Here is a 13,283-nt window from a genome sequence, read left to right as displayed (position 1 = left end):
AATTTGATTTTTTAAAAAATATTTTAAATTCATTCTTTTTCTTTGTAACCATCTTGATCTTTAGTTCTTTCAAACTCTAATTCTAGAACTGGTTTTCTTTTCAATTTTTTTTTCCTTTGCCCCTTCTCACAAAATTCTTCAGAACTTTGAAAAGTCTCTTTTGTAAATCCAATATAAGAGAGATATCCAAGTTGCTCTTTTGGTTTCCCATTTATGCATCCCCTATAATTATTAAGACGTTAGCTGGTTTCATTTGTAAATCCAGTCTAGCATCTTTTTCCATACCATTCTTGTAATTTATCATTTTTAAATCCACTTTCAGATTGGTGTCAGTCTTATCCAGTAAAACTTGTTCTTCTTCCATAACATCTTTTAAACACAGTCTATCTACACTCTTAAAACAGACACTCTTAAAATTGTCTTCGGGGTCCATTGTTCAAAAATATTCTCCAAAACACCCATGTGTTCAAATATTTTGCCCCATTCTGTAGTAACAAGTCAAATATAAGTAGTGTTCTCTTATAATTGTAAACTTTAGTTTCTTCTGATTCCCTCCAGTGTCCAAGATTCAACTTGACATCCTATCATTTCCTTTAAGACAGCTTTTTCTAATGAGAAGTAATGATAATTTGAAATGTTTATTCTAAATCCATCTGGGCCCTTCATCTATTTATTATAAATTTTTAAAATCAATATTGTAATCTCCCTTAAACTTACCTTTGAAACGTCTTTCAAGAAGTTAAATTCCCCTTGTGCATAACATCAAATTTGTAGTACAGAAGGCTCTTAATAGTTGAATAACAGGTGAGCAATTTCAAAAAGTGATTAAGAAATATGTTTCCACAGAACTTTCTGTCCATAAGGCTACATGATGGCTGTGAACTTGGTGGAAATCCCTTGACTCCCAGCCATTCTAATCATGAGCAGTCCACTTATGAGGAGCTGCTGTCTGGAGTGCAAATGGGTGATCCCATAATATCTCCTTTATCAGAAGCTTGATTAGCCAGAAAATCCCCATCTGGTCACCAATCTGTTCTAGATGCTTTAATTTGGATTTTTGCATGAAGTGAGAATTTAGATCCAAGAGCCTAAATGGTATTTTCAGCCCTATGGTGTATTTTGACTCTTTTCTTAATAACTTGTCTACCATGGCTAGGAAAGAATATAAATGCTTCCCCTCCAATTAATTTAGCCAGGAATAGAACACAAGTATCCCTCTGCCCCCCAAAAAACTTTGGTGAGTATAAAATATAAAAAGCAGAATAGCCATATAGAATAGAATATAAAATAGGGATGAGCTGCCATCATACTCTCCAGCTCCTGCTGACTCAGCAGTTTGAAAGAGGGCAACCATGAGTAGGTAGATGGGTACCACTTCAGTGCGCAGGTTAATGGGCACATGAAAGGAACACACACACCCAAACTGGGTGTCCCACAGGCAAGAGTGGTATCACTGTTCAAACCTTTCAACCTGGAAGCGCTTCTGTGCTCCCAACATAAATGTAGTAGTCGTAGTACCCTGTTTTCCCCAAAATAAGATCTCCCCGAATAATAAGCCCAATCGGGTTTTTGAGTGCATGCACTAAAATAACCCTTCCCCTGAAAATAGGCCCTCCCCAAAAATATTGCAACACAGCAGTAGCCATCAGGTGACCACGCTCGCTGCTTCCTGCACCTCAAAAATAATAAGACCTCCCCGAAAATAAGGCCAAGCGCTTATTTCAGGGGTCAAAAGAAAATAAGACCCTGCCTTATTTTGGGGGAAATACGGTAGGAGTAGAATAGTAAGCAAAAATTAGTTTCATCTCAAAAGAGAAATCAATAACTGTTAACATTCTTCCTACTTGTGGTCTGTTTTAGCTCTCTGATTCGTTAAGTGAGTTGGAGGCCTTGATGGATAGAATGAAGAGGCTGCAAGAGGAGGACGAGGCTTCCCCAGAAGAAATGGATACACGCTTTGAGAAAGAACAATCAGAGAGCCTCCTAGTTGTTACTGAAGGTATTGCCCTCTCTGCTCTACAGGAGCTCCTTTCGTAATTCAGATCCGTCCGCTGAATGCAATAAAATCAAGCTAAACTTACAGATCTGTTCTCACTTGCTGGAGGTTTTTCTGAGCCAGTTTATACATGCAGAGAAATCTGCTTTCTTCAGACTCGGAGTATTCTAAGTGGGACACTCTTTGTATGTTTCCCTACACCGGCAATAAATTTTTAGTCATAAAAAAAAAAAAGTCTGGAAGGCTTTAGCTCGTCTTCTCTCTGACATGCTAACTTTGCAAAAAGAAAATGAAAACGAGATTAGAAGATGTACAAAGAGTCTTGGAATGTTCAAATAGCTCATTCATCACCGGGAATATGAAGTGACATATTCAAAAATAATAATAATAAAAGATTTGCCCCAGGTAGCTCAGTGAAATCTTAGAGACTTTAGAGCAATGTATTTCCCAACCTCAGCAATTTCGAGAGGTGTGAATTTCAATTCCTGGAATTCCTCAGCCAGCCATGTAACACTTTTGCTCTGCAAACTGCATTTTGGGTGCCAGTTTGCTCCCAGGTCCAATCCAAGGTGTTTCGTTATGCCCTTTAAAGTCCTATATGTCATGGGGCCTGGCTCTCTAGGGAACCATCTTCGTCCCATTAAATCAGCCTGTCCTACCCGATCAGGCAGGGAAGGGATATTGCTGAGTGTAAGCATTTTGATTGGCGGGCTCTGCCATGTGGATTATTATTCTCCTGGAAGTGAGGCAGGCCCCTACTGTCCTGGCCTTCCAAAAAGGAGTGAAACATGGCTCTAAGGCAGGGGTGTCAAACTCGATTTCATTAAGGGCCGTATCAGGGTTGTGTTTGACCTCGGGAGGGCAGGGGATGTGACCAGCTTGATGTCACTCGTGTCAGGGGCGCCTGTGGTAGCCCAAGCACTCTGCCAGAAAAAATGGGCTTCCAAGCTCCGTTTTCAGCCGCCACGGCCTCCTGCAACCCTCTGCCAGTGAAAATGGCGCTCGGGAGGGCCACAAGCGGCCCTCACAAGCACCGTTTTCACTGGCAAAGGCGCCATGGGCCAGACCTTCACTGTTTCCAGGGTCAGATCTAAGCACCCCGTGGGACAGATCTGGCCATCGGGCCGTGAGTTTGGCACCCCTGCTCTGAGGCCTTGGGTGAAGAGCTCAGAGGACCATGCAGCCATGGGGCTGGTTAGCAGCCTGAAAGCATTTCCTTTGCCTTTAAATAACTTTTTAAGTCTTTTGATCAACCTTGACTTTTTTTTTTAAAAAATAATGTTTTTGAAGCAAGTTATCCCATACAGTAAATGTTTTTTATACCACTCAAAATGGAAAACGAAAAGGATGTAGGCTGCAAAGACAAGGCAGATAGAAACTCTTTTACTGCTTAGTTTCTGCTTTTAATAACATGTTGGAGTTGTTGTTGTTGTTTTTTAAAAATGCTGTCACATACCTTCCAGAAAGCCTGTTTCAAAAGAAATGGCAGGAATCAGTCACAAAACAAGACATAATTCAAGGCTTGACAACTTCTGATTTGTTAAACCGCATTAAGAAACTATTTGGATGCTTGCCAATAAGGTTTCTTCCCACATACTTATGTTTTAATTGGCTAATGAATGAGCCAGAATTTTTTTAAAAAAATAAAGGTGGCCTTGTAACAGTTGGGTGAACTCAAGGGTTTCTTTTTAATGGGGCTTCTAATAGACACCGAGCAGGTTCCCCACCCAATTTCATTAGGATGCCTGGGAGTCAGCCCAGATGGGGAAGTGAGATAATTTGCAAACACCTTTGCAGCAGTCAAGCTTCAAAAAGGGTATTTAGCAAACTTAAATCCTTTGAACATTTAGTTGGCAGAGAGGAGAAAACGGATGGAGGGTTTCTTGGTAAGAGAGATGCCCTGCCTTCAATGGTTGGTGCTGCTAATCCATAGGGACACGATGGCTCAGTGGCTAAGACGCTGAGCTTGTCGATCAGAAAGGTCGGCGTATCGGCAGTTTGAATCCCCAGTGCCGCGTAACGGAGTGAGCTCCCGTTACTTGTCCCAGCTTCTGCCACCCTAGCAGTTTGAAAACTTTTTAAAAATGCAAGTAGAAAAATAGGGACCACCTTTGGTGAGAAGGTAACTGTGTTCTGTGCGCCTTCAGCGTTTAGTCATGCCGGCCACATGACCACGGAGACGTCTTCAGCCAGTGATCCGCAGAAGTAGCCCGCAGTACTGTACTCTAACCACTGTGCCACCGCAGCTCAATTTCCTTTCTAAATTAGGAAGTAAGATTAGGTTGGGGGAAGCTAATGAGGAACCAACCCCGGGCTCATGCCCCATTTGGTAACATACAATTGTTTTGAGATGAATCTGATCAGGGGGGAAAAGGGTATATTTTACTGTCTGCTGTCCTTTTCTTTAATAGCGTTTGATGACAAATTAATTTCCATCGGCGACGTTTCCTGCTACGTTGAAGACCCTGGGTTTGGTTACAAAGATTTTGCAAGACGGGGAGAAGATCATCTTCCAACATTTCGAGCCCAGGTAACTCTTACGTGACATGTGCAAACTTACCGTTGGAGAACCAAAATAAGAAGTAAAGAAGGCAGCTTCTTGTCAGTCCTAAGTTTTTTGAAGTGAGCATCCTTGGCTTTTGCTCAAAATGACTCTTTTTCTGTTACATCTCTGAACACGGGAAAGCTGTACTATCAAGGCCAGAATTGAAAGCTCCTTCCTGAAACTTAACACTAGGAATCTTCCCAGCCTTACCTAGAGATGCCTGGGATTGTCCTGGTGACTGTCGGGATTCCAAGTAATACACCCATAGCAAGGCAGGTGGATTCCTCAAATTTATTCTGGATATATTGTATCGGCACAGGCTGGTGAAAACCGACTCTAAAGGTTCCTGCGGTTTTCACCTAATTAAAAGTAAGGGGGTTGGACTAGAAGACCTCCAAGGTCCCTTCCAACTCTACTATTGTATTGTATTGTAAATAAATGTTTTCCCCCTTTTTCCAAACAATCAGTCACATGGTCCAATCAAAGCGCAGTCCGGTTGCTTGATAACATCACTCCTCCTTTCTTCATCCACCTGTGGGAATATCCTTGGTTCACAGGGAACTATTTTGTTTTGACTAAAACAAAACCCCAGCTATCACTATTCCCCCCCCTTCCCTAACCCTCAATCTCCATTGTGGCAACCCTGGAGCCTCAAAATTTGCCTCAGTCAGGCCAGCTTCAGCTTTGACAGTGGTTCAGTGAGGGACGCGGTGGCTCAGTGGCTAAGACACTGAGCTCGTGAATCGAAAGGTCAGCCGTTCGGTGGTTCGAATCCCTAGTGCCACATATCGGAGTGAGCTCCTATTACTTGTCCCAGCTTCTGCCAACCTAGCAGAAAATGCAAGTAGAAAAATAGGGACCACCTTTGGTGGGAAGATAACAGCGTTCCGCACAGCTTGGGCATTTAGTCATGTCGGCCATTTGACCACGGAGACATCTTCGGACAGCGCTGGCTCTTCAGCTTTGAAACGGAGATGAGCACTGCCCCCTAGAGTCGGGAACAACTAGCACATATGTGCGAGGGGAATCTTTACCTTTAACTTTACTTTGTTCTTTGTCTGTGATTAATAGATTCTTTAAAAAGCGTTATTGTTGGAGTAAAAATATCTCAAAAGATTCTAAGATAAATTAATGTAAGAAAACATGTTTGTCAGAAAAGTTTCCTTTTTTAACCCCAATGATGAATTCATTTTCTGATGACACTTAAGCTCTTTCTTCAAGCAAATTAGAACAACTTTCAGGGAGCAACCAACAATATACAGGTAGTCCTTGACTTTACGACCACAATTGAGCCCAAAATTTCTGTTGCTGAGTGAGACATTTGTCAAGTGAGTTTTACCCCGTTTTATGACCTTTCTGGCTACAGTCGCTAAGTGAATCCCCGCAATTGATAAGTTGTTAAGTGAATCTGGCTACCCCATTGATTTTGCTGGTCAGAAGGTTGCAAAGGGGGATCACATGACCCCGGGACACAGCAATGATCAGCAGTAAGTATGAACCAGTTGCCAAGCATCTGAATTTTGACCACGTGATCCTGGGACTCATAAGTGTGAAAAATGGTGATAAGTCACTATTTTCAGTGCCGTAACTTTGAACGGTCACTAAAGGATTACGTGTACCACAGTGGTGGGATTTAACCAGTGTAACAACCGGTTCGCTGAGTGCGCACTTCACTCGCACACACACACATACACACACACACACACCAAATGCATGCTCTGCGCATGCTCAGTGGCTTTGAAAACAGCTCAAAACTTACCTTCTACTGCAGCCCCAGTGAGTCAAACAACTGTGGTGTGTGAATCCGCTCTCCCGCACCTATCAGCTCATCTTCAAACAAAAGAAATATAGGTCGATATAGCTCGGGGGCAGGCAGGTGGGCCCACTTCATCGTCAGTGCAAACCAGTGGTAGGATTCAGCCAGTTCGAACATATTCGGGAGATCCGGTTGTTGGAAGAAATCTCTTGGGTTTTTGGTTTTTCCCCACTTTTTCAGGGCTAATCCTGTAAAGAAGGCAGGAAGGAAACATCCTGGTATTGTTTCTAGCCTAATCTTTATTGCCCTGTTTACAGAAACTGCCTCTCCGGTTAAACCTTATTACATTGTAACAGCTAAGTGCCCATCAACGGGAGTGACGTTGAGTTGGTCACGCCCACCCAGTCACATGACCACTGAGCCACGCCTACCCAGCTGGTCATTAGGGCAGAGAACCGGTTGTTAAATTCTGTGAATCCCACCACTGATACAAACCGTTCGCTCCCAGCTGATGGTCGGAGCTACCGGTTTGCCCAAGCCGGTCCGAACCTGCTGAATCCCACCCCTGCTGTACCAGAACTGTTTAGGTGTAGAAAAAGAACTGCTGAACCATAAACAAATTGGTGGAATTGATTTCTTTTTATAGGACTACACTTGGGAAAATCATGGCTTCTCCCTTGTGAACAGACTGTATTCTGACATTGGCCATCTCCTGGACGAGAAATTTCGGATGGTCTACAACCTCACCTACAATACCATGGCCAGCCATGAAGATGTTGACACCACCATGTTAAGAAGAGCTTTATTTAATTACGTTCACTGTATGTTTGGAATAAGGTAGATTATACACTGGTTGGGATAATGGATGGTATTCCGTAGTTCCCGGACTCTCTATAATCAGCGGTGTTATGTATTGTAGTTAAATAGTACTTTATGTTTGAAAAATTGAATACGATGCAATAGAGGCAGTTATAACCATAGTCATAAACATTACCCTTTTGAGTGAGAGAACCTCAGTATACGTTATCTTGCATTCCCCTGAACACAGTGAGATAGAAAGGCATAAGTGAATATGCATGTATAATTAGAGAACAGAAATAAACACAGTCAAAAGTAATATGATGGCATTCGCTCGAGGTATAGTAATATCCAGCCACTATTTGTTTGTTTGTTTTCCCAAGAACTGAAGAAATGCTGTAGGATCAGGAAGCTTTCTTTTTCCATTTAGGGGCAGAGTAAATATGATGTTAACTATGCCTTGCTTTTTAATACCGGTAGTCCACAACTTATGACCACAATTGAGCCCAGATTTCTCTTGCTAATTGCTCTGGGGCCGTTGTTAAGTGAGTTTTACATCCCCATTTTATATCTTTTCTGGCCACGATTGTTAAGTGAATCACTGCATCTGTTAAATAAGTAACATGGTTGTTAAGTTGTCAGAGGGTCGCACAAGGTGATCACATGACTCCAAGATTCTGCAACTGTCATAAATATGAGTCAGTGGTCAAGCGCCGGAATTTTGATTACGTGCATCCTGGGGACGCTTCAGTGCCCGTAAGAGTGAAAAAGGGTCATAAGTCACTTTTTTCCAGTGTCGTCGTGAACTTTGAACGGTCACTAAATGAATTGTTATAAGGGGAGGATTACCTGTGTTCTTTTAATATTTAACCCTATTTTCCTTTCCCTGCTGTAGTCCTGATGAAACTTTCTACAAATGCTGCTATTTGGGGGGGAGATAATTGGAAGAAATCTCACTTCCTTATTTCTGTTAGGTAGCCCACTTAATCAGCTTCAAAAGAATGTTCCTCATCTGGACCACAGGACGGAAGAGCAGCATTAAATTTTCACACCATACAATACAATAGCAAACTTGGAAGGGACCTTGGAGGTCTTCTAGTCCAACCCCCTGCCTAGGCAGGAAACCCTACACCACTTCAGACAAATGATTATCCAACATCTTCTTTAAAACCTCCAGTGTTGGAGCATTCACAACTTCTGGAGGCAAGCTGTTCCACTGATTAATTGTTCTAACTGTCAGGAAATTTCTCCTCAGTTCTAAGTTGCTTCTCTTCTTGATTAGTTTCCACCCATTGCTTCTTGTTCTACCCTCAGGTGTCTTGGAGAATAGTTTGACTCCCTCTTCTTTGTGGCAACCCCTGAGATATTGCAACACTGCTATCATGTCTCCCTTACTCCTTCTTTCTATTAAACTAGACATACCCAGTTCCTGCAACCATTCTTCATATGTTTTAGTCTCCAGTCCCCTAATCCTCCGTTGCTCTTCTCTGCACTCTTTCTAGAGTCTCCACATCTTTTCTACATCGTGGCGACCAAAACTGGATGCAGTATTCCAAGTGTGGCCTTACCAAGGCCTTATAAAGTGGTATTAAAACTTCACGTGATCTTGATTCTATCCCTCTGTTGATGCAGCCTAGAACTATGTTGGCTTTTTTGGCAGCTGCTGCACACGGCTGGCTCATATTTAAATGGTTGTCCATTAGGACTCCAAGATCCCTTTCACAGTTACTACTGTTGAGCAAGGTGCCACCTATACTGTACCTGTGCATTTCGTTTTTCTTGCCTAAATCTAGAACCTTACTCTTTTCACCATTGAATTTCATTTTATTAGATAGCGCCCAATGTTCAAGTTTGTCAAGATCCTTCTGTATCTTTAGCCTATCTTCTGGATTGTTGGCCATGATAAACACCAGATTCCAATTCCAAGCCCTCCTTTGGGCCGTGCTGGAGAAATAGCCTGAGAAACCTCCGGTGTCCTCTCCTGTCCCCTGCCATCTGGGTCAGCGAGGAGTCCTCGGCAGGGTGGGATTGAAAAATTTTAGCAACCGGTTCTCTGCCCAGTTGCTGGGTGGGCGTGGCCATGGCGGGTGTAGCCTACTCGGCCTCTTATACAGTGGAAGGGCACGTTTTCGCCCTCCTGGAGGCTCTGGAGGCTTTTATCGAGCCTCCGGGAGGGCAAAAACGGCCTCCCCCAGGCTCCGGAGGTTCTCTGGCGGCAGGAAACGGGCCCGTTTCTGGAACTTCCAGGAGGCCTGTTTTTTGTCCTCCCAGAGCCTCCACGCGGGCCCTGCACTTAACCTGGCATCCAAAATGAGCCGCGTGGAGACTCCAGGGGGGGCAGGGCTAGCCAGCCCTTGCAACTACCGGTTCGGCGAATCATATGTAAAATTAGTGTCCGGTTCACCTGAACCAGTCCGAACTGGCTGAATCCCACCCCTGGTCCTTGGTGTTCTCTGAGTTTGCGGTTTTTCTTGCCAACGTTTAATTGGCCAAATTAGGTAACATCCACACATCTAATGTTACCTAGTTTGGGTAAAGCAACAGAATAGAATAACAGAGTTGGAAGGGACCTTGGAGGTCTTCTAGTCTATTTTTCTCCACTTGCCTATTCAATCTTTGTGAGTCTGACCTGCATCAATTCTGGAGCACAGTTTGTTCAAGGACACTCATATACACATATACACACATACAGTGCAATATACAATCCTATGTTTGCAATATCTCTTCCACCCCCCACTTCTGCATTATTCTTCACGGAACTTTTCAGATCGATGACCATGATTGAATTGTGGGTGAAATTTTGCTAACTAAATAACTCGGGATTCTCTCTCTCTCTCTCTCACACACACACACAGCCTCATTTATATATATATAAACTCCCACCAAGATTTATAGAAAGACGGCAGTTCCGACCACGCTTTAAGCCGAAAACACCAGCCTGAAGATGGCGAGTAAGACCTCGGCGAAACGTTGCCAAGACAATCTAAATTTTACATGAGAAAAGAACCGAATACAACAAGACCAGCATACCTACACCCGTTAAAATCTACGAAAATATAAATATACATACAGAGAGAGAGAGAGATTGGGTTTTTTCAAAGGCATTTCAGGTTAAAGGTTTGACAAAGCTAATTGAACTATATGATATTGGAACGATAAGAGTCACAACCAGGCATTTTTATCCTGATGCGCAATTTGAAGGGATTTTCCAAATTCCCCCAACCTCCAAAAAAGGAAAAAGAATTGCTTTTTCAAAATATCACATGCTCAAGAAAATCTTCATCTCATTTAGATATGATGACTATGATTATGGCGAAGTTAATCAACTACTTGAACGGAACCTGAAGATTTACATTAAGACCGTGACCTGCTACCCAGAGAGAACTACCAAGCGCATGTACGACAGCTACTGGCGCCAGTTCAAGCACTCAGAAAAGGTGAGTCCCTCAAACGCAGGGTGTCAAACTGGATTTCTTCGACAGTCAAATCAGCATGGAAGTTCTCCACGGGCCGATAGTGGGGGGATGGGGGGGCAGGGAGTGGGAGGGAGATGGGATGTACACCTCCTGCAGCACCTTGCCGGCCAAAAACAGGCCGTGCAGAAGCCCCGCGAGGGTCGCCCGTGCCTTGTTTTTGGCCTTCTGCAGCACTCTGCCAGCCATTTTCGCCCAGCAGAGTGCTGCAGGAGGCCATGGAGGCCACAAACAAGGCATGGGCGGCCCTTGTGGGGCCTCCACAGGATCCGTTTTGGGCCAGCAGAGTGCTGTAGGAGGCCATAGAGGCCAAAAACAAGGCACGGGCAGCCCTCGCGGGGCCTTCGCATGACACATTTTCGGCCGGCAGAATGCTGCAGGAGGCTATGGAAGCCAGCAGAAGCACTGTGGGCCAGTCCTTTGATATTTCCAGGCCGGCCCCGTGGGACTTGAGTTTGACACCCCTGCTCAAACACATTAACACACCTCCTTTTTGAATCTACCCTGAGAAATGGGCAGCAAATTGTCATATCCATACACTAAACACACCTTCTCATTGCGTTTAATATTCTTCCCAGTGATCAAGAGTGATGGCCACCTCTTTCCTCTTCGAAACTGGTGGGTGGAATTTTCTATGTTTAAAAGAAAGGAGATTGGATGAAAATGTGGTTTTAAACCAAAAGGCAACTGGACTATTTTATTTTGAGGACGAAAAAGAAGACACTTCTCTTCTCTTCCAGGAAGCATCATCAGTTCTTATGGTGGCGGGATGGAAACCTTCTTTACATCCCCCCATCTGATGAAGCCTCTTGGAGGAGAAGCGAAACATCTCCGTCTTCCTCAAAACAACAACAACCAACTAGTCTAGTTGCTTTTTAAAAAAGCACCTTTGAGACATTTATCAATTTGCTTCACTATTTCCTTAGGTCCACGTGAATCTTCTTCTGATGGAAGCTCGAATGCAGGCGGAGTTGCTCTACGCCTTTCGTGCCATCACCCGTCACTTGACCTGACAGGCCCAACGCGGTCTTAGGAGCCAAACTTCCAAATAAGACGAGCAGTAAAAGGCTGCCCTTTTTGGGGTGGCATCAGGCCTATTGGATTCCGTAGTGTTGAAAGCTGAAGCTGTGTGTCTGGCAGCTGTTTATCGTGCAATGAATCTCTCGCTCTTTTCTCTGTCCGTCTATCTCTTTCCCGATGCTTAAATTTACTAGCGATCGCAAACAATAACACTGCGGAACGCTTCTCCTGAAGCGGTTTCCCGTTGAAGTATTGCTGTAAGCTGGTTTGCTATCTCTGATCCTTTGCTGTGTTTGTGTTTTTTTCCCCTCGCACTCAGAATTTAAAATGTCTCTCTTGAGGTTCCAACTATCGCATCCGGTCTGTCCTGTAGACGGTATCGTGCCCGGATGGATTTGTCCATCTCTTCTCCCCTCTTTCTTTTTAGCTCTTTCTGGAATATTAACATGCCATTTCCCTTAATACTGTGTACGCTACGTTTTAAGCTGAATTGCTCAGTTAAGCTTGTTCTTGCATAAACTCCCAAGAAATGTTAATTCTTCGGTGGTAGGTCGGAGGTCGTGTGGAATGAATGCAACTATTGTGTTTACCTTTTTTTTTTAAAAAAAAAAGAAAAATGTGAAAGCAACTGCGGCAAACCCCCGCGGCATGTTACTGACAACACGGCATTGGAAGACTCTTTTCCTGAATGCAGTGGTTCTTCCCCTATCCATTTCAACTGTACAGGTTCAGGGATGGCCTACCCTCTTTGGCCCTACGATTGTGTCGCTTTCTGCCTTTCCCGTTTGCATGGAGGTTCTTGGCAACCCAGGCCAGCAACTCAGTTTTAACTTGGCATGTGGGGATTTTTTTATTTTTAAACCAGGTTGCTTTGTAACTTTTAACTGGTGCACGGATCAGGCAGCAGTGAGTCCTTGTACAAGTTCAACACGCACTGCCTGATCAAAAGGGGGAGAGAGGAAAAAAAAAAGACCTACGCAAGTTAAGTTGGTTTGGTCCAAATAGGAAAGTTTGTGTTAACTCGTATCACTGGAGAGTTGAGGCCCTATTTCTTCTCCTCTTCGGTTTCCCCAAACTTGTGCACCCGAAGCATGGATTCTTTTGCTGATCTGTAGCGGTTTCCCGGAAAGTTCCATGTTACGCTGCCTCCCGTTGGGCGAGATCGTTGTTCCGCCTCAGCCATTATTATGAGTTCTGGTTGACGGTTGCTCGACTAGAATCGCAGGCGGGCCTCTTTAAATTCCCTTGCACAACTTGAGATCGTTTCTCTCGAGATGCCCACCCACCCCTTCCACAAGCAGAGAAAGTGCTTTCGTGAAGTTACATCTTTCTCCCATTGCTGTTTCTTTCTTTTTTTAAAGAAAAAAATATATATAGAAGAGTAACGATGGTGGTGTTGATTCAAACTTTTAAGAAGTTTCATTCTTCTCGTATTTCCCTGAGTGATAGTGTCAGAGCAGGTTTTTATATATGCATATATATATATATATATATATATATATATATATATATATATATATATATATATATATATATATATATATATATATAAAATCTATATTTTAAAGCTATGAATCATGTTTCTGTGTGTTGTCATGAGTGAACAAAGGAAGTGCAATATTTGAGCAGAAAGGCAAGGTTCCCGCACCCAACAAACTTCCTGCTGAAAAGTCCTATTCAGAACATCTGGGGATC

At 43.4% G+C, this 13,283-nt stretch overlaps 1 protein-coding gene across 1 annotated transcript in view; it reads left to right on the top strand.

Annotated features, from left to right (window-relative positions):
- The window catches only part of SESN3 (sestrin 3), a 70,919-nt gene extending 57,848 nt beyond the window's left edge, over nt 1-13,071 (top strand). The window contains exons 6-11 of the mRNA XM_081950706.1: nt 1,861-1,999; nt 4,408-4,526; nt 6,944-7,134; nt 10,388-10,532; nt 11,495-12,739; nt 12,781-13,071. Coding sequence (XP_081806832.1) covers nt 1,861-1,999; nt 4,408-4,526; nt 6,944-7,134; nt 10,388-10,532; nt 11,495-11,581 — 681 coding nt within the window. The 3' untranslated portion in view covers nt 11,582-12,739; nt 12,781-13,071. The remainder of the gene's footprint in view (nt 1-1,860; nt 2,000-4,407; nt 4,527-6,943; nt 7,135-10,387; nt 10,533-11,494; nt 12,740-12,780) is intronic.
- The last annotated feature ends 212 nt before the right edge of the window (nt 13,072-13,283 follow it).

The sequence above is a fragment of the Natrix helvetica genome (genome assembly GCF_964273705.1).
Source record: "Natrix helvetica genome assembly, chromosome: 4".
Taxonomy (NCBI): domain Eukaryota; kingdom Metazoa; phylum Chordata; class Lepidosauria; order Squamata; family Natricidae; genus Natrix; species Natrix helvetica.
Note: the sequence above shows the minus strand (reverse complement) of the source record. Positions and strands in the feature narration are given on the sequence as shown.